A 22,996-nucleotide genomic window follows, 5' to 3' on the forward strand; every position below is an offset into this window, starting at 1 on the left:
GAAACCTTTAAAACCAGACTTAATTTTGATTGGGTTTGGGTGATAGTAGATAAAGAGATGGAGAAAATGAGCTCTTTGGCTCACCTCCTCCTACATATTAATAGGTATCATCCACATTTTACATACATGTTATGATGAAAGTCAAACATTATATTATCCGACAAATGTCTTTGTTTTCTGGATCTAAAATAACTCTACGGATTGTCCATATTAGCTTAGTTATTATTTTGCCTTTATTTTTTTTATCTCATTATTTCCAGTTTTACTTTTCTGGAAATTTGAGAAGAAATACAACAGGTCACAGATCAATATTATTGCATCTTGTAACTTTTAAAACAATAAATGAATAATTTCATTGTTTCCTAGGAAAGTGAAAAATATACTTCACTGAGCTTTCAGTAGGTTCCGACTTTGAGAAGTTCCGTCATGAATCAAATTATTCTAGGCCATTTTGTAGAATAGCTTATCTAGGCCACTTTCTAGGAGAGTGTTTATGGTTTATGCTTTGAAATACAGAGCTGTTGACCTTTTTATTTTTTAATGGGCATTGATAAGCATTTAAATAAGGAAATTAATGGAACCCTAGTGGTAATTTTGCCTTTAAATTAATACCCTCACAAAGAAAGTGAGCATACAAGTCATGTGACTTGATTAAAGAGAAGTTACTATTCATTTTAAACAAAAAGCAATAAATCCTAAGTGTTTTAAATGATGTGTAGGGCATTATTTCATATCTGAGGCATTTCAATTTAACAGAATCCTGGAAAACCAATAAATATTTCTTTCTATAAATTCCATTAATAAAAGGAGAGAAAACAATTACATCCAGCACAGACTTTTATGTTCCTTGACCTTCATAACCTTTTTAACTTTACACAAATATTAGATAAATAACCCAGATTTTTAAAACCTATGCCACATGAATTAAGTATTAAAGAATTAAGTACACAATTTAGATGTTTCACTTCATGCATATATATGTATATGCAGCAGTAGTGTCTCAGAGATTACATGAAGTTCTGAATATGTATAAAAATGTGTGCACACATATGTGATGTGTGGTTTGGGAGGAGCAATTGGGCAATGATCTTCCTAATTCTAATGAAAGCTACTGGTTAGTTCACATAAAATTTACCTTTTTATAAAAATTTATATGTTTTTTGTGAACATTTATAAAGTGTGTACTGCATTATGGCCTTTAAATCTGACAGCTGATGACATAAATTTTCTGGATGATGATCAAGCACATATGTGATAAAACAACTGTTGCTATGTGAGATGAGCTGAAGCATCTGAGTTTTAACTAGTTTTAACTAGTGGAGATGGCTCTTTTCCTGACATGAGGACCAATGCTTTGTGAATGACAATAGCAAGTACCTAAAGTCTAGATTGCAAAATAAAAATAATTTTTTTCTTAAACTCCAAAAAAATCTGTGGGAGGGATAGAAGATAATTTAAAGTGCACAAATAGCTAATGAACTCTCATGCTGAAAGGTATATTCCCAGAAAGGAATAGTGTTCCAGAAAATCCAGAAGTTGATTTAAAAAAATCATACTTGAAAACACATATTTCTCTACAGTGTTCTACAATAGTCTCCACTGAAATTAGTTTTTTGGTTTTACTGAGTCACTTTTCATCCATCTGTAGCCTTATCAAAGACTGCCATGTTCTTAAGTCACAGTATGGTTAAAAGTTTCTTTACTGTTGAGGCAATATTAATTGTCAATCAACAAATTTAAAGATAACTTTGGATTTCAATTAGTTCAATTACATTAACCATTTTTTTATGAGAGAGCTAAAACCTAAGAGCTGACTTCATACAATTTGTTTATATACATCTTTCAACATAAAAAATCCCCACAGAATTCCTGTTTAAAGAACAACACTTCTTACAGATTTGTCTTTTTTTTCAACTTTCCAATGAAAATTACTTTAGAGCTTACATTTCACATTTTAAAGACATATTGAAATAGAATAGGGTCTTCTTAGTTTCCTTTCTTTTAAAGGTAAACAACACAAAACAACGTATTCATATTGAATTTAGGAACTTATAGTGTGTGCTTCTTTATATATGGTTATGTAAATTTTGCCTTAAAAATAAATATTGTTTTATGTATCTGGAAGGACATTATCTTGCCTTTAAATTTTTTTGCTAGTTTTTTCTATGATATATATCTATTTTAATTACAAAAATAATTCCACATCTTAAAAAGCTCATGTTGAAGACTTACCACAAAAAGAGGAAAAAGTTAAAAAAAAAAAAAAAACAAGATAGTTCACTATGGCATAGCCCAACTCTACTTATTTTCCAAATGGGCTTGACCCATTTCTAATCCCTTTCTAATATCCTCAGTTAAGGGTGATTCATTTGGCTTTCTCATTTCCTATTCAATCATCTTGACACTATGGACTTTGCTCACCTCAACTAAAGGAAGTGCAATGTACATCTAAATCAATTTCTGGCACTCAGTTTTCTCTTGCAAATACCATGCCTTTCAATTTATGATACTACAACATGTTTTTCAAATTTGTATATTTATCAATAGACATTTACGTAATGTCTTTCTTCAGTGACACAGACTTTATTTTGTGTGCTATATCACATAAGCATAATTGCAATACTTTTTGTAACTGCTGGTCCTGGTAGCAAGCAAGAACCAAGGTAGGAGTTCCTCTCTTCTCCCTCTGTCTCTGGCTCTCACAGCTACTAGGAGACCCCTTCTTTTTTCCATTTGTTTTCTACTACTCGGTCTTGTCACTGCTTTGCAGGTGGCTCCATCCTAGGAACACCAAAATAGAGACCTCAGCAGAACAACCACATAATCTTTAAACTCAGGTGACCAGGTTTACTATCCCATTCCCAAACTCCTGTGTGAGAAAATAGGGCTTGTGGATCTCAGGCCAGTTTTTTGTTTGTTTGTTTTGTTTTGTTTTGTTTTTGTATATTTGGAATCTCCTGGATTGAAAAGCTGATAACTCAGACCACGAGCAATGCTGGTTTTTTTTTTTTTTTTTTTACAAAAAAAAAGGCAAGGCAATGAGAGAAGACCACTATCTTGTATATACCTGCACTTATAGAAAAAATATAGAATAAAAACTAGAGAAGAACTATTTGTGTTTGTATGCTGTATGCAGTTTGTCAAGTATTTTTAAACAGTGCTCTGCAGGGTACTATGAAGAAGCTTTGGTGTTATCCAGTGGAAGTAAGGAAGTCAGCAATTAAGGGGAAGTTGAATGGGTAAAATGATGTTCCCAACTTCCCAGAGCAGCTCAGAGGCTCAATGTTATGTCCAACTTATTCTATTAAAGTAATACATAAACTTGTCCTTAAAGAAAGTCATGCTTTTGAAAAAACATATTTGAAAACCATATTAGATGTTTCCTTTCTTAAAACTGCTAGGACTTTTTATCAATATATCAACACACACGAAGTTGAGATCAAAAGATAGTTGAATCTGGAAAGCTGAGAGTTGATATAATGGTTAGTGCTGGAATCACATGCTAGTCCCTCTGACCTTAATTTCATTATATATTCCATAGGCCAAATACCCACTAATAATCATTAATGGCATTAATCATATGTGACTGTATAGACTGCCTTGATTAAATAAGGTGCAAATAAGATATCCTATGTATATGTCTACAGAGTTCATAACTAAGCTGTAATTATAGATGCTAATGAAATAGAATTTGTGGGACTTTATAAGTACCCTCGAATTGGAATATTCATGTGCCTTGCAGACTTAATGACCTCTTCAAACTTTCCCATACTTTCTTCAATGGAACAATTAATATTCTTCTTGCTAAAGGATTCAGATGCAGCACCAAAAACTGATATCTCAGTGGCTCCAGCAGCAACCTGAAAAACATAAGTTAAAGCCAAATTTAAAAGTATAAATGATAGCAGAAGAGTAACTATTAAAGCATGCTTATGTTACCATTTGACTTAAAATTTAAAACTAGACTCCTCTCATCTTGCCAAATACACCGTTTTGAAAGGGAAAACTATTTTAATAACAGAATAATTCTATAAGTTCATATATCTATGAGGCACAAAAAACACAGAGATGATGTTCCAATTTAATTTTGCCTTTCAACATATTATCCTGAGAAATAGTTCTACCCTAATTGTGGAAAATACTTGCACCCCAATAAAACCTTTATTTTCCACAGAAAACATTATTTTCAAACCAATTATTAAATTAGAGGATAGAAAACATTCTGGTTTTGTTTTTCTTCTTTTCCTACAATCCAAGAGAAAAATACTTTTCCAATTCATTTTGGATTTTGCCCCAAACTTTCCTTCCAACTCTTAACCTAGCTTCTATTGTTTTGTATCCCGACTGCTACAAGCACAGACTTGTGTGTCTAAGACTCTAAATCTTCCTTCCAGTTTTTAAATTGAAAATATTAACTAATATTTTCTTTCTTTGGCCCCCTTTGTTATCTTCACTCCTTCCTCGAAGCTTCTCTATTGATTTGTTTTCAAATGTCAACCCTCCTGAGCTACATACCCAGCCCTTTTTTATATATTTTATTTAGAAACAGCAACTCACTGAGTTGCTTATGGTTTAAGTTGCTGAGGCTGGCTTTGAACTCACAATTCTCCTGCCTCAGCCTCTCCAGCTACTGGAATGACAGGCATGTGCCACTGCCCAGCTTGAGTTTTTAAGACCTTCTCTTAATGCATTGCTAGCATTCTGCCTAAGTTTCCCCACCCCGTCTCTGATCCCCTCCTAATACATTTTAAAAAAATAAAATCTGTCATCTTTTATACAGCATTTTTTAAAAATAGTAGTTTTTGTGCCTCTATCCAAAATAAGTTTAGACCCTCTAAAATAAAATCTCTGTTCATTGAGCACCTACTATTCACCAGTACTGATGTTTGCACTTTGCAGGCCATTTTTTTAAAATTTACCATCAGTTCTGTAAAAACTATGATTATGCCCATGTCACAGATGAAAATATTGTGGCACACACACACACACACACACACACACACACACACAGAAAAAAAAACCTAACTAGATAGCAAAAGCTCATATAGTAAAATTCAGGGAGTTATGTTTTAAGTACAACCTTTGATTCCCAAGCCATCTATTCCACCCCACTGATTGTACACTATCCTGAGGATGTCTTCTCAGTAATTTTCTCAAGGTGGAAGATAGCAACATTTACACGTTCTTAAAATGCCTCTTTCTTTATAAAGTAATAATTCTATCAAATCAAAGGAATGAAAAGATAAATGGTTCTAACAGCACATATACTAATACATAATACACTAACTGGGACTCCACAACTTCAGCTTTATACCATATAGTCTCAAATGCAGAAGCAAAGAACAATCATTTACACTAGAATAGCTTCAGTAGAAATATTGCAATAAGCCCATGTAAGCACAATACAGTAAGCTTCTGCTTAAAATTGGAATAGCTATTCTTGTAAGTATAATTATTCAAGCTTTCACTTAAACATAAATCCCTAAATCACACAGAATCAGAAGAAAAATAAAGAAGAAGAAAAGTCATTAGATGTACATACAATGACAAAGTTGAACTTCGTGTAGAGGAAGCTACAGAAACAAAAACTTGGCCAAGAATTTTTTGCAAAATATTTATCCATCTCAGGAATATTAATGACTTATCAATAAACGTTTGAGTTGTACTCTATATTACCTACTTAAGAGGGAGACACAAAATACACTGTCAAAAAATTTATGACAATGAAGAGTTTTGCTTTTATATTTTGTTTCTATTGTTTTAGTGTTTTGATTCTTGAATTTTCTTGAATGCTTAAATTAAAAGAGCCAATTATGTAACACTTTGGTCTTTAACAATGCTGTGAGGGTACAGATTTCTATGCATTCATGTTAGTATATTAGTAGTGTACTTATAAAAGTTAAGTTAACTACAAAGGACACCATTTTAACTTTGTACAGATCTTTAAAACAATTATGGGCATATAAATTTTAGAAAAACAAGTAGCACACTTACAGCACGGTGAAAACCCTGAAGATTAGGAGTAAGGACAGGATATCGAACTCCTGGATATTGATTAATGCCTTTCATCACTTCAGTGTGATCAGCCATCTTAAATACATAAGAGTTACATTTAAATATGTAGCTGAATATTAGATCAGACATGTTCTTAGATTTTTGGGTAGGTTATAATTGCATATGCAAATATATTCTACAAAATAACACTTGAAATTTTAAAAATGTGCCAATATAACTGCAGAAAAAGTAGTTTTCAGTGTCATAGGTATATAATGACTGGATATGAGCTTAATTAATTCATATAAAAAGATCTGGCCGCATGAGTGATTACAGAGTCTCAGAAACTTTTCTAATTTCCTTTAAAATGTTCACTTGACCAAAATGTATTCTCTATCATTCTGTATAATTTAATAGTCCAATCCTCAAACATTCCTGATAGTGAGGAGAGTGTGAAAGACTTCTGTGCTATGTCTTTACCTCCCACAGGAGAATTTTATGACTAAACAGCTTCTAGTGCATGAAATTTTACAAAGTTTAATAAGATATAAATTATGCATGTCCATTAGAATAACTTAACAAAGCTGAGATATGTTACTTGGGTAGCACAGGTGTTTCAGTTAGTATAGTTATTATGCTTAATATAGTAAAATCAAAGAATTACTACCTATTTCTCACAGGCAAAATATAAATACAGTGGAGAAAATACCTATGACAAAAATTTAACCCACCCTGTTAATATTTTATTTTCTGAATCTATTAAAAAATCAACTTTGACTTAAAATATCCAGTCCACAAAGTCTATTAGTTACTCTTTTAAAGCAATCACTGATAATCAGATACCATGATTATACAAGAAAATTATTGCTTACATAACTATTTCATATTTTAAAATATCAAATTATGCATGAACTATGTATATATATGAAATAATATATGATGAAATGTATAAAAATGAACTGGAAAATGTGTTTTAATTAGCAATGAACTTACATCAAACCAAAACTGATATCCTTACTGCAGAAATGGAGAATGAAGACTATTGTTTTATCTCTATACATATTTACTTCTTATAATGAACATGTATTGTTTTGAATGTTAAAAACATAATTTAACTAAAGCATAAGGGATTTTCCTTAATATATGTATACATATTTTAAAGCAATATAAAATATTACAATATTTATTATGTTTGCTCTATTAGTCTTCTCAACTTTAGTTAAATGCCAGCAGACTTAAACTAAATATTTTGATTGAATATAATTTGGATTAATAAAATGTCTTGAATATATTTTAAATTTAAATTAAATTTTTAAGATGAAAAATATTCCCCCTGGTTGACTGTCATTGTCATGCCTTACCAGTAATTAAAACTGCTTGGTTCATTCAATACAGACACATTTATTTAAACCTAACATGCGATTCTTGATCATTTATTTCTAAGGTAACATATCCACCATCTCCCACCTCATTACTATATCCTTTGCAAAGGACATAATATCTACCATATCAATTCATTCGTGATTCATAAAAGCCAAATCCCTTATTTCATTTTAGTCTCATTTGATGTTAACTCAGATGTTTACTGAGCATCTACCGTGTCCAAAACCATATGCTAGATCCTGTGGGAAAAACAGATCTTATTTTTCTGTGAGAAACTGAGGTCCTATCAATGAAGTCATTTGCAGAACAGTTGTGGAGAAAAAACAGACACACGTGGAGAATTCACAATCCAAAGGAATATCCTGGTTGCTAATTAAAACACATAAAAGTTTGGAAAGGGAAAATACTGGTATGACCTATGATAGTCTATGAACATTTAAAAGAAAATATGGAGTACAAACTGAAGCCCTTGACGGTAGCATATTATAAATTTAAAAATAAAAATGGTCATAGTAAGATTTCCAGTTCTACATACTCTTCCAGGTTCTCTCCACTGTCAATCAAGTGGTGTATTCTATTTACTTCCCCCCTGGAAGCTGGGTGGGCTCTGACTGTTCCAACTAATAGTATATAGTGAAAATAATACTGTATGACTTCTGAAGCTAGGTTATTAAAATGGATGTAAGTTCCATATGGCTTTCTATTTGGGGAAAGTCGGTGTGGAGAAATCAGCCAACATGCTAGGAGAAAGAAAAGGCTCTCCTATGCAGAGAGGTCACCCGAAGAGGCCTCCTGGAGAATCTGTGTGAATTGAGATTGAGGCCCCTAGCCAATAACTATTATCATCCCCTCTATCTGTCACTGAAGTAACCTTCACATGATTCTGACCTCCAAAATAAAAGTCTACAGTTGAGATCCTAGACATTATGGACCAAAAACAACCTGTCACTCTGTGCCCTGCTCAAATTCCTAATCTACAGAATAAGTGAACATAATAGATGCTATTTACACCACTAAGTCCTCAAGGACTTCATTATATAGACATACAATCTGGAATTCTGAAAAATGGATAGGGCTAGAATAGAAGGACAGACAGAAACACAACATTTGGCTAGAGAACATTACTGGTGAATAATCAGGATTGAGATTATAAAGATGGACGTCCTACATTGTGACACATCTTTGACATACTTTCACATTAATCTAAAGATCCGTAATTTATCCTGAAGGCAACACAGAGGCATGGAGAGTCAGTGTCGAACTGGCACAGGACTGAATAAAAGCAGTATTATAGAAGGATGAACCAGATGGAGGTACAAAGGTCAATCTAGAAAGATGGAGATGATTCTCAGATTATCATGAGATTCCAGTTTATGTGAAATTCTATTGTAGAAAATAGCAATGGGAATAGAACTCCCAAAGAAAAATTAATAGGACAGGAGCTAATAGCATGAATGATTACTTGAAAATGCAATTCTCACTATTTTATAGCCTCCCTTTTAAAATATTTGACATTTGTACAGATTTCAACACAGTTCTTGAATATCCACGGATATTGCCTTGGTGCTTGATGCTATTTAGAGTGTGAGCTTTCTGTCTCCTCTCTGCCTTGTTTTTCTCTCACACTTGCTCTCTCTCTCTCTCTCTCTCTCTCTCTGTCTCTCTCTCTCTCTCTCTCACACACACACACACGAATAAGCATTAATATGCAAATTATAAGAAAATCATAGCATTTGTTTATAATTTCAAGCAGAAAGAATTTACTATTAGTTTTAGCCTGTTGAAATTAAGTAAAAATAACAACATTCTCTTACTAGAAAATAATGTCAAATCAATATTACTAATGCTTAAAATTTATTAAACATAATAACCTTAAACATTTATTGGAAACACCTATACTACCAGGATAACAAAAATGAATACTGTGTCCCTAACCAAATATAGATTAGGTTAAAGTATGGCATTCTATCATAAATAGCACAAAGGGCAAATCAAATTTTAATCTACAAGAAATATTGGTCATCTCAGCCTACAAGAGTATTTTTCCATTCTATATATAATTTAATGAAAGTCTTGAATCAATGTGAAGAAACTTATATAATGAAACAAACATAAATTGCTTTTTATAGATGTTTCAACCAGTAGAACTACAAAGAAGGCATAATAATAACCATGTTTCCATGTCATAACAGCTGAATTTTGATAATCATTGAAGATGTCTTCATTTTATGATAAACATATGAACTAGAATCCAAAAACTCGCTACTTTTTGTTTTGAAAAAAGTCACATATAATGAGGCCATTTAGAAAATAATAGCATTCTGTCCTATTTTGTTTAATAAAGGCAATAAGAAAAGAGTTTTAGGATATTCTAATAGGATGTGATGTTATTATAATGAATAAAATAAAGTAGGTTTCAATTAAAGCTATAAAATCCTTACTTTAATATCTTTTTCTTGGACAGTTTATGTTATATTTCAATCTTGATGTTATTTTAATGTCTAAAGTTTAACTATTATTCAAACAATGGGACTAACTATTTCTTTACATTACTGTTTTGACATTTAATAAAAAAACTTTCTACATCTGGTTTGATTTAAAATATTTTTCAGATTTTTCTGTGGCTTTTTATTGAATAAAATGCAATATCAAGAAACCTCATGATTTGGTTGGGAACATGTTTTGCCATCATCTGGATATAGTCTGGAAATAACAATACCTGTGACTTTCTATCCAACAAAGCAGGCCTACCATGAGTAATCAATTTCTTAGGCATTCACATGTTGATATGGATTCAAATAGTCACAATATTTGTAAGAGTTTTAATGATATGCAAAGGGCTATAAGGATTAGAATGTAATAAGCTTATAGTTTAGAGAATTCATTAACAACTAACTATCATATTGCAAATAAATTTAAATTGTCTATTTTATACATATTTAGACATCCTACTAACATTTTGTTATTATCTGAACACTATAATCTAATATAATCTCCTAAACTTTTAGGCTTTTATTATGTTCTCCAGTCAATGACAATGGCTAAATACAGAACAAGCATTGTTAGTGTTCTGATCCTGCCCCAGTTCTCTGAGATTAGTGCAAGTACAAGATAATGCATATGAGTAAACAGTAATAAACAATGACAAGAGTTTCTTGTGAGTTTCAGAAAGGGAGTAAGTAATATTAGAAGTTTCAATATTTTTTGTAAATTAGCTATTAACTTTACAATTGAGGGAATACAAAAAATTAACATTTTTTTTTAAATATCACAAGGCCATAAATTTTTAAGTTTATTTCAATATTTATTCATTTCTCTGAATATTTATACATGTTCAATTACTACCTGTCTAACATTTAGGTATAGGAAAATGAAGCAAATGTAATCCTTTCATTGATACATGGGCTACTGAGGGAGGCATATAATTGTGTGTGTGTGTGTGTGTGTGTGTGTGTGTGTGTATGCATGTGCATGTATTATATAAAAACACATATACCATAAGTACAAAATAACACATAACCATGTCATCTGAAATTCCAGAGAACATAGATAAGGAAACATTTTTCTTTATAGCCCAAGCTCAAATAATGACAAAATATTTAAGCTACACCTTATTTATGTCATATGTAAATCACCCAGGAGCCTATTTTTTAGTGGAGCAATACTATTCATAGTATTTGAAAGTATTCCAAATTTTTCATTGAACAAAGTTATTCATATAGATAGATAGATGTAAAATTCAATTTTACTTCATATTAAAATGGTCACTTTAGAGTTGAGGCAAGAGCAAATGTTCCATGTCCCACTGTATCTGGTATCAAATATATGTAAATATACGGGGAAAACAAATTTTTAACATGTATGGAACTAACTAGTATGCAGAATATCCATTCAAATATTATACACATAAAGTTGTAAGAGAAACAGTTTCTATTAATACAAAAATCAAATGAAAATGTTTTTCTACCAGAATGTTTTGTTTTTAATTTTTATTAAAATCACAGAAAATAGAATAAGCCAAAATCATGTGTGAAGTTCACAAAAATGTAATTATTCTTCTAGAAAGAATATATCTCTGTATAAAATTATATATCACAAAATATTAGATTACATATTAATATGACATTACCAATAATGAGTTATTAAACTGATATTTTTTTCTAATCTTTCAATAAAACTATTTTGTCAACAGTTCTGGAGAATAGACTGAATCATCTTTCTACTTTCCCCATAGAAAATCTTATAAACTTTTGTCATTAGAAAAAGGCAAAGATATACAGTTAAAAAAAAAAGTATGGGAAAAAATAAGTAATCTCAGACAATTCAAGTTTTCAAAGTACTTTTGTTTGAGGTATTTATAAATGTTTAACTTTAAAATTTTATGATTTCATGAATTCCTTTTTTTAAATTAAAAACTAACATTGATTTTCCCATCCAATTTTATATTTGATATTATAGATTCTTTTTCAAAAAGCAGTGTCTTTGTAAATTGAGCTGCTATAAACATTGATGTGGCCGCATCACTAGAATATGCTTATTTCTTAACTCCATTGGGTATAAGCTGAGGGGTGGGATAATTGGGTCAAATGGTGGTTACATTCCAAGTTTTCTAAGGAATCTCCATACTGCTTTCCATAATGGTTGTACCAATGTGCAATCTATCACCAACATATGAGTGTGCCTTTTTCCCCAAATATCCACTAACATTTATTGTTACTTGCATTCATGATAACTGCCATTCTGGTGGAAAGAGATAAATACATGACCAATGCAATTCCACTTCACATACAATCACAAGAATGTGATCAAAATTGGAATGGGTGTCACTCCATGTACATATAATATGTCAAATACACCCTACTCTCATGTATATCTAAAAACAACAAATTTAAAAAGAAGAAGAAGAAGAAAGCCAAGAGGAGAAGGGAAAAAGCAAAGGTAGTATCTCAGAAATGTTTTCTAGGAATTCTTTGTACTAATGTCATGCACCTTCTAATAAGTTTGAAATTATCAAAATAGAATATTTCTAAAAGAAAACTAAATTTTTAAAATTTAAAAAAAAAGTAATGTCTTTGCATACATATCCAGGAATAAAGTTCCTTGCAAGTGGTTGGTCACATCTCCTATTTATTCACAGATTTCAGCCAGAGAGATGGCCCTGAACTGTCCAAACATATCATTTACAAAGAGCTCAGCAGCTGCTTCACTGAAGTGACAAGGCATAGACAGTGGCCAACTACTCCAATACTGAAAGCTCTCCAAGATGAGGCCTACTTCATGTCTTTCCAGAAATACAATCCTGAAAATACAATCCTGAAATAAGAAGGATACTGAGTCATACCTTAAGATTGTTCCCTGAAATTTTTCATATTTCCTAGTTCCAATGCTTGTGATGGAAGTATTAAACAGGAAGTCAAGTTATCAACAAAAGGAGGAGGAGAACATAGAGTTAATAGGATGGGTTTTTGAGTAGCACAATTAATAATGACATCTTTTTCTTTGGAAGGGGTGTACCAGGAATTGAACCTAGGGACACTCAACCACTGAGCCACATCCCCAGACCTATTTTGTATTTAATTTAGAGACAACTCACACTGAGTTGCTTAGTACCTCCCTGTTGCTGAGGCTGGCTTTGAACTCGCAATCCTCCTACTTTAGCCTCCCAAGCTGCTGGGATTAAAGGCATGCGCCTTCGTGCCTGGCAACACGGACATCTTTTAAAGAAGTGTAGAATCATCAAACAGAAAAGTCCCTGGGAATGGTATTTGAGGGTTCTCCATGTCCACTTTTCACAACTCCACCATCATTTAAAACGAACCTGTCATTGTCAGAAGAGATTTTTCCTTTACTGCAATCCATAGACTTTGTCTCTGCTGTTCCAAGCCAAGCACTGTATTACGGAATCAAGAAACTAAACAAAAATATAGATAATCTAAGAGGCAGAAATAAAAGTGGAAACATTTAGAGGCTGAGAGACTCTAAAACAGATGTGGGGTGTAGGAAATTTTGGGAAGTAAGGAAAGAGGACTTTTAAAAGTCTTGTGGTAGGATATTAATTGGCTCCCTTTTAAGGTACTATATGAAGCTCAGTAAAAATATATTGTAATTTCTTTTAACTATTTTGACATTCTGAGTGTACCTCTAAAACATTTTAATTATTGCCAAAGCAGGATCCTGTGAGGTCCTGAGTTTTATTTTAATTACGTGCAACTGAAAGAATTAAGGTTCTTTATCTTTTTTTTTCTTTTTTTTTATTGGTTGTTCAAAACATTACATAGTTCTTGATATATCATATTTCACACTTTGATTCAAGTGGGTTATGAACTCCCATTTTTACCCCGTATACAGATTGCAGAGTCACATCAGTTACACTTCCACTGATTTACATATTGACATACTCATGTCTGTTGTATTCTGCTGCCTTTCCTATCCTCTACTATCCCCCCTCCCCTCCCCTACCCTCCCCTCCCCTCTTCTCTCTCTACCCCAATGGAAGGAGACCCTTAGGGTTATACAAAATTACATACAAGAGGAAGTGAGGGGAAAGGGAAAAATAATACAAGGTTCTTTATCTTGTTAGCTAAATTCTGTGTATGATTCAGAGTTATTAAGAATCAAAGCTGGAAATCTATTAGAAAAAAAAAAAAAAACATTCCTACAAAGAGGAATACTCATTGTAGTCTGTAGCATTTATTACCATGTCCACTGTGCTTAGTAAAGTGTTCCTCAAACTAGTTTGAGGACTGCTTGGGTTGGAATTTTCTGAACTGATTTTTAAAATGCTATTTTATGTGCTATACCAGCCCCAAGAATCAAACTATGAGTATAAACTGGAAATCTGCATATTCAGCAGTTGCCTGGGTAATTAATATGTGTGATCTAGAAGAGTCTGCAACTCCTTCCACAGTGAGAAATGAAAATTTTTGAGTAGGTTTGTTCCACAACCCACAAGGACCTAGAGAATAAGATTGCATTTTATCTCACCCTGCCTAAAACTCAACTCAAAGTGGATCGAGGACCTAGGCATTCGACTAGAGTCCCTGTGCTAACAGAAGATAAAGTAGGCCCAAATCTTCACCATGTCATCTTTGAAATTGACTTTCTTAACAAGACTCCTAAAACCAGGAGGAGTAAAATCAACAAGCAATAAATGGGATAGGATAAAACTAAAAAGTTTCTTCACAGCAAAGGAAACAATCGATATTGAAAAGACCCTACATAATGGGAGAAAATCTTTACCTACATGCAGATCAGATAAAGCATTAATCTCCAGGATATATAAAGAACTCAAAAACTTAACACAAAAAATTACATAAATAAGTAGCCCGGGCTGCGGTTGTAGCTCAGTGGAAGACTGCTTGCCTAGCATGTGTGAGGCATTGGGTTCCATTCTTAGCACCACATAAAATAAATAAAAGTCCATCAACAACTAAAACGTATAAAAACAAAACAAATGGGGAAGGAACTGAACAGACACTTCACAGAAAAGGAAATACAATCGATCAACAAATATATGAAAAAAAAAATGTTCAACCTCCCTAGCAATTAGAGAAATGCGGATCAAAACTGCTCTAAGATTTCATCTTACTTCTGTCAGCATAGCAATTATCAAGAATACAAGTAACAATAAATATTGGCAAGTATATGGGCAAAAGGTACACTCACACATTGCTGGTGGGACTAAAAACTGGTGCAACCACTATGGAAAGCAGTATGGAGACTCCTTTAAAAATGTGGAATGGAACCACCACTTGACCCAGCTATCTCTCTCCTCTATACCCAGAGGACCTAAAATCAGGATACTCCAGTGATACAGCCAAATCAGTGTTTAAAGCAGCACAATTCAAAATAGTTAAACTATGGAACCAACTGAGGTGCCCTTCAACAGATGAATGGATAAGGAAAATGTGGTATATGTACATGATTGTATATTACTCTGCCTTAAAGAAGAATAAAACTATGGCATTTGCCTGTAAATGGATGGAGCTTATGCTAAGTGAATTAAGCCAATCCCAAACAGCTGAAGGCCAAATGTTTTCTCTAATATGTGGATCCTAATTCACAATAAGGCAGGGGGCTTGCTAGGGAAGAATAGAGGTACTTTGTATTAGAGAGGACTGAAGAGAGGAAAGAGGGCATGGGGGTAAGAAGAATAGTGGAATGAATAAGACACTATTACCCTATGTGCGTACATGATTGTATGACCAGTGTAACTTTACACCATGTACAACCAGAAAAATGAGAAGTTATACTCCATTTATGTATGATGTGTCAAAATGCATTCTACTGTCATGTATAACTAATTAGAACAAGTTGAAAAATTATTTTAAAAACTTGTGTACAAATGTTGATAGCAGCATCATTCCAAAATGTGGAAATAACCCAAATGTCTTCAACTGATAAATGGATAAATGAAATGTAGTATATAAAACAATGGAATATTATTCTACAATGAAAAAAATCAAGTAAATGGTACCTGCTGCAAAAATGAAGAAACCTCAAAAACATTATGTGAAGTAAAAGAAGTCAGAAACAAAAGGCCATGTATTGCATGCTTTCATTTACATTAAATGCAAATCTATAGAGGTAGAAAAGACATTAACATTCTCAAGAAGCTGAGGGAAGAAATAGATGGCAAGCAATTACTAATGGGTACAGGACTTATTTTGGGGATGATGGAAATATTCTAAAATTTATTGTGATTGTTACACAACTCTGGGAACGTACTAAAATCCATTAAACTGAAAGAAAATAAAAGATTTTATCTTATGCTTTGCTATGAGAATCATCAAGATAAAGAGTGTTATAAAGAGCTGGGGATGTGGCTCAAGCTGTAGCGCGCTCGCCTGGCATGCGTGCAACCCAGGTTCGATCCTCAGCACCACATACCAACAAAGATGTTGTGTCCGCCGAGAACTAAAATAAATAAATAAATTCTCTCTCTCTCTCTCTCTCTCTCTCTCTCTCTCTCTCTCTCTCCCCCCCCCTTTCCTCTCTAAAAAAAAAAAAGTGTTATAAATAGGTCACACCACTCTCAACATATTGGACATTATGAAATTGGTATGAGGGTGTATCAGACACCCAAGACCACTAGAGAGCCAAAGACAACATTACATCAAGGTTATCCATTCCCCTGCTAGAGCCCTATTAGCTACAAACCATTCAACAGTGCAGAGAAGCTAAGTCCTCAAAGATATTGAGAATTCCAAACTCCTCGTAATCTTTACCAGAGCATCCAATTCTTAGAGAAATGCTCCCAGCTCATCTCTAGCCATACCAAAAGGTTTACAATGCTACATCATGCTAGTTCACATCTCTGATCCTCCATATCACTCCATCTGCCTAAAAATCATTCCTCCTTTTCCCATTTAGTTAATTGACTTAATCTTCCATTTTTAAACCCAAAAGCTCCTCTTCTAAGACATTTTCAAAAATTAGCTTGATTTAGATACTTTCTACTTTCATAGGTCACTGTTTATCAATGCTCTTTTATCAAACCTTATATAATTTATGTTAATTTATGTGTCTTTCTCCCTAACTTATCTGCTCCTAAAATACCTTGCATAAAAGGAGCATTTAATAAATGATTATCTAATTAAAGGTCATTTGTGCCCCTTGGTTTCAGCCCTTTACTCTAGTTTGAATTAACTTTGAATTCAGTTCAATGTAAATTGTGATTCTTTTTCCTCCATTAATTGCTCTAATATTTTATTGCTAGTAATAACAATAATAATGACACAGTCACATTTACTTTATTCTGAGCTAGAGGTTAGGTCTATGTGGGTTGAGTTTTTTATGTGCTATCTCTTTAAACATTTTTAATTATCCAATGAGTGAGATGGTTTCTGAAGAAGAAAAAATAGATTTAGAGATATAAGGAAGAGGAAAGTCACCTAGCTAGTGAGTGGAGGGGTTGGTCTGAAGTTCAAGTCCATCTGACTGTAAAGTGTGTTCTCTGTATAAACTCCTTGATAAATACATCTTCCATATCTTCTATATTTTCATTTTGGCTACTGCTAAATAGTTTGTGTATCAAAATGGCAAAAACAAAACTTGTTAAAAAGAATTCAGGTCAAACAATTTGGAGGCATATTTTATTATCTAAATAATAAAATCTACTACCTAATAAATCTAGTACCTTTCAATTTAGACTCATCATCAAAATTATTGGGATTTGGAGGTTCAGCTGTCTTCAGGGCTTAGGTGCACAAAACAACATGGTGAGAGAATTTGACAGAAGAAAACATCCCAGGACATAGTAACAGGAAGCAGAGAGGTCCCTTCACCACAGACAAAATATAAACCCCACAGTTACTCCCCCAGTGACCTACTTCCTTCAGCTATATCCCACCTGCCTACAGTTACCACCCAGTTAATCCATATCAGTGGATTAATCCACCCATTAGTCTATACCTCCCATAATCTAATCTTTTCACCTCTGGATATTCTTTCATTGTCTCACATATGAGCTTTTGGGGACACCTCATATCTAAACCATAACAGTAATTGAACACATTGATAAGATTAATCCTAGGACCTGGGGAGGGACCTAAACAGATCTGTTTCCATCTATATCATGTATTGAGGTTCAACATAAGATTCTATCCAAGGTAAAAACAAGAAGTTTCAATGATTAATAAAAGTTTGGAAAATAGCATCCTTTGTGAAATTTCCTGTCTTCCATAGTGACATCATCATGATAGTCCAGAAATTTTCTGAAATACAGATTTATAGTATCTATAGTATTGCTTTGCCTTACCACATCAGAAATACTAACAACAAAAAAATTGAAGTCAACTGAATATGTCTTATTCTTGGCATATTCATAATATTTCTAGGCATATCTGTGTCTCTAAGTTTTCTACTTAATAAACAATCTTAAATTTTGCCAGAAAATAGACTTAAACTCATGGACCTATAACCTTATAGTATGCTAAATATTTTTCAAAAATATTTGTAAAGGATGCTTTGCTTTTGCCCCACTACCGACACCATAATCCAGGACAACATTCATATTTCTTCAAGATAAGTAGAAACTGTCAGGAGTTGTTTGTCTACCATCTCCACTGGCCAGATTAGACATAACTAATGGTATTACTTTCTGTATGCAGGAGTACATCAGGAAAGACAGATACAGAGTATGCAATTTTTTTCAACACATGCCATTGATCAATCTAAAAATGTAAATAATGTGGTTTCAGACCCTATAACTCAAACATCAATTTGAGCAGTAATTCCTCTTAATGGTAACATTCATAAATTCAGTAATGAGAAAAAATTGTTCTAACAGTATCCATCCTGACTATGCTGGGTGAAAATGCTCTGGCCAGCTATGCATAGCACTGTAGCCTGGGTACTATAACCCTGTCTCATTCACAGACTCTTTACACAAATTCCATATATCTTAGCCTCAGTAGCATAGAGGAAATCTTGGTCTGCTTGAAGAAGTAAGACAGTTCTAATAAATCACAGTCTTACAATAATAAACACAGGAAATCTCTGGAAAATTGAACATCCAGTTTTTTTTTCTTTTCTTTTCTTTTTTTTTTTTTTCCCCCTTCCCAATACTCTGTCTTGGCTGCCAAAGCTAAAATGGTCTGACACCATACTCACAAAACTTCTTAAGTCCAGAAGCCTGAAAACTAATTTGGTCTGGTGTATGACTTCCTGTACTTCCTTTTTCAACCTTGCCTTTGTTTACAAAGGACGCCTGTACTGCCCTCTCCTGGGTGGAATGCCTGTGCTCCTTATTAAGAGAGACCAAGCCACTGAGAGTCTCCCTGTAAACACAGGCATTTTAATCCTAATCCACCAAGGACTACAAATACTCATTTTTAAATTATAAAATAACCTCAACCTACCCAAATGGATTTGTGGGTTGCAAACAGAGAGAGGAATGTTCTGGACAGGGAAACACAGGTCATTTTATTCAATAACATTTTTCAGTTTCCCAAGATAAACATAAGGACTATACATTAGTTATTCTTTGTTCAGGTCAATGCCTTTTGTGACAACCCTCCTGGTCTTCCCACGTCAAAACAATCACATTCCCAACATCATTCTGAAGTAGGGGCAAGAAGTCTCAAAGCTCCCAGTATAATTTTCTTCCCACTCAACTGTGCTACCTCTCATATATTATGCCTTTGTGTTCTATAATAACATTGTAGTTATTTTCTTTACATGAAAGCAGAAGTGAATTTTAAAAGACTGGATCTAACTGTACTCATTCTGTACTGACTGTAAATGGAGTTTCCCTTCTATTCTTAAATGCCCTTCTTCAAGCCAACTCTAAACACTATAGGTGGCTACAATAATGAGAAAGAGGGCAGACTTGGGGGCTGGGGATGTGGCTGAAGCAGTAGCGCGCTCCCCTGGCATGTGTGCGGCCCGGGTTCGATCCTCAGCACCACATACCAACAAAGATGTTGTGTCCGCCGAGAACTAAAAAATAAATATTAAAAATTCTCTCTCTCTCTCTCTCTCTCTCTCTCTCTCCTCTCTCACTCTCTCTTTAAAAAAAAAAAAAAAAAAGAGGGCAGACTTGGGTTGTAAGAGGTGGACTAACTCCCTGGAAATAAAATACTGACAATGAGAAAAAGCTGTGGCAAAAAGTATTTTATTGCCATGAAAATCAACACCATCACTGCAATAGCTTGTGATTTAGCCATGATATGAATCTGGAGATCTCCGAATAAATAGTGCAAAAGGCAGAAGAACCTCAAAGGTTGGCCAGATGCCCAAAGATAAACTGCTCAACACATTCAAGGGCTTATTTGATTATAACTCATTTAAAGATATTCAATGGATTTTTAGAACACCTTTGTATGAGTTTTAACTATTTTAGTGATTTTATTCCTATTATTCATTTTAACTTTTTAACTGCCTTGTTAGGCATACATTGTGGTTATTGTTAGCAACTTCCTGTTATTCAATTTTTGAGTCCTACAAAGAATTCAATACAGTTGTAAATAGAGACACAATAAAAGCAATGAATGAGAGAATGAATAAACGAAAAGGATCCAAGACAGAGAGATTAAAATACTTTACCAAATCATATCATAAAATGAGTAACGTTCAGGTCTCAGATTTTCTGTTGCTCCATCAGAAAGCACACGTTAAATAATAGATATAATGATGTCCCCAAAAGCTCAGGAAGTCTGCAACTTGGAGGTTGTGGGGTAGGGTGGGAGAAATTATTAGACTACAGGTAATACATTTCTTAGTATAAACTATAAGCAGAATTCAGTGTAAGAACATGCATTTTTTTAACTAATGATTGTGCTAAACTTACCAATAGATGTCATCTCATGGATGTAGAAGGTCATAGTAATTAGGATTAGTGCTATGAAGTTATTAACATGAATTTGCTTCAATATACTGATATAACAAAGAATGTTTAACTATAACCTATAAGCTTTTAATAGCAAATTTAAATTTTTCAAAGACATTATGAAATTCTTCAAAAGAATGTCCTCTATATTACTATGAAGAATATCTAAAATCAATAGGTGTTACAAAATATTCTATTTTTCTACAAAGTAATAATCCAAATTAGCCTATTCAAGAGAAATGGATAGATATTTTAAAAATGTAAAAGAGTAATAAAATCACATGTTTTATAAAATTTTTTCTATTTATATATATACTGGAAGGGAAATATACTTATCTGTTTTATTTAAACAAATTTGTAAAAAAAAGTAAAATATTAGCATTTATAAGTTTCATTAGTGTGTAGATTTTAAAATATAACATTTATCTATTGTCTAATGTGATTTTGAATATATATTACATTTAACATTAAGATTTATTTCTCTCTTTAATCCATATTACCTCTAGATTTTCCAGCAACTTAATCAGACAATTGTAGATTGATACACATGTATCTAAAACCAGAAAAAACTACTTTTTATTTTTAAAAATTACTTAAAAAGTGAAATTCTTTATAAATATCAGCAAAATTCATCTTTTAAAATCATTATCTATTTCTTAAAAACTGGTATAATGTGTTTATTTATAGTGCTCAGTATAGAAGGGTCATGAATTCTTAAAAGTCAGTTCTACTCGAAGGTACTCAAAACTGGTGAGCAAATTGGACCACATTAACACCCTACTGTTTTATATTTTAAACCAGGTTTTGAGTAATGACTGTGATTTTTCAAGTGAGCAAGTTGTAACTATGTCACATTGGAAGGACTTCAGTTCCCCCTCAACTAGTCCTTTGGGCACACTCTGTGTCTCCCAGAGTAGATTGCATTTAAGTGGCTTAGCAGGAGAGACATCAATGGAATGAGTTTCTGCTAAAATAAGATCAACAAACTCAGAGTCCTGCAAAAAAGACCATTAAAATGTCAGAGTCAAGTCTTTCTGGGCCAAATGGACCTTTATTTGGCTCAACATTTTGTACAATTATATTATACAGAGCTCTCAAATGTTAGTGCATCCAGATAGCTCTACTAGGGACCAAAGTTTAAGAAAGTTTTGGTCAGAAACAAAAGTGGAATTTTAATGTAGTCCAAGTGACTTTGAAAATTTAGTTATTTTTTTAATGGGTAAACTTATAGAAAATTTAATGAAAATAATAAAATCAATAAAATTGAATAAAAGATGAAATAAAATATTTTATTCTAATATTTTGCTTTATACTCTTACAAGTCTAAGAACAAAGAAAACCAATTTGTTAATCAACATGTAACTGATCAAACAAATTTATTGAAAAGTAGTTCAAGCTTGGCATAATGAATCTTTTAATATATTTGTTTTTAGCCTAATGTGAGAAAAGGCCAAAATAAATTAAAATTACACGTTCTTCTTGAAAAAAAAATCTAGCCAATAAAATTGCTGGCATTATTGTTTTTAATTATCAGCTTTGCTTTTTCTTTGATATGGTAGTGGAACAGAAAAAGTCACTGTTAAATGCTGAGTAGTACCAAACAATGTTAACAACACATTTTTTTTCTTATTTTATTGTATACTATCCTCAAACAAGTTCAAAGACAGAAAAAAAAATGCTGTTTTCCCACCTGCCAAACTTTTGTTCATATTTCCATATTATGATGTAAGAGAAACAAAGGGTACTTTAAACTTTTTTGAATATACTTCAGGCAATTGCTTACCCTATGTGAAAACAGTAGCAGGGATAAAATTATACAATTCGGCAGCTTTAAAATATTGCATTTCAAGTTAATTATTGCTTTCAGCCAAGCATGATAGTGTACACTTTAAATCTCAGTGACACAGGAAGCTGAGACAGGAGGATTGCAAGTTGGAGGCCAGCCTCAGCAACTTAGCAAGGCCCTAAGCAACTTTGTGAGACCCTGTCTCAAACTAAAAAATGAAAAGGGCTGAAGATGTGGGTTAAGCACTCCTGGGTTTAATCCCTGCTACCAATAAAATAAAATAAAATAAACTTAATCATGGCTTTAAACTCAGAAAAGATGAAGCAACATCCCTCTCTTTTCTTGATCAGAGAAATATAGAAATTTAGATCATCATTGTATGTAGAAATGTAGTGAGTCCCAATACTATATAAGTAACATTTGCACAGGATATAAATCAACTTTAACACCATAATGTATACAATGTCTAGTTTAATATTCAGAATACACAGTTATTTTCATGT

At 32.9% G+C, this 22,996-nt stretch overlaps 1 protein-coding gene across 6 annotated transcripts in view; it reads right to left on the reverse strand.

Moving 5' to 3' along the window:
• HMGCLL1 (3-hydroxy-3-methylglutaryl-CoA lyase like 1) overlaps positions 1-22,996 on the reverse strand; it is a 185,704-nt gene that overhangs the window by 95,232 nt on the left and 67,476 nt on the right. For 4 of the 6 annotated variants that reach the window (XM_081294414.1, XM_081294411.1, XM_081294410.1 and 1 more), the window contains exons 4-5: positions 5,995-6,090; positions 3,712-3,860 (exon numbers count right to left, since the gene is read on the reverse strand). In XM_081294414.1, coding sequence (XP_081150540.1) covers positions 3,712-3,860; positions 5,995-6,090 — 245 coding nt within the window. The remainder of the gene's footprint in view (positions 1-3,711; positions 3,861-5,994; positions 6,091-22,996) is intronic. The other 2 variants (XM_081294412.1, XM_081294415.1) reach the window with 1 other exon arrangement.

This window comes from Spermophilus citellus (genome assembly GCF_964194105.1).
Source record: "Spermophilus citellus genome assembly, chromosome: 5".
NCBI classification, from domain to species: Eukaryota; Metazoa; Chordata; class Mammalia; order Rodentia; family Sciuridae; genus Spermophilus; species Spermophilus citellus.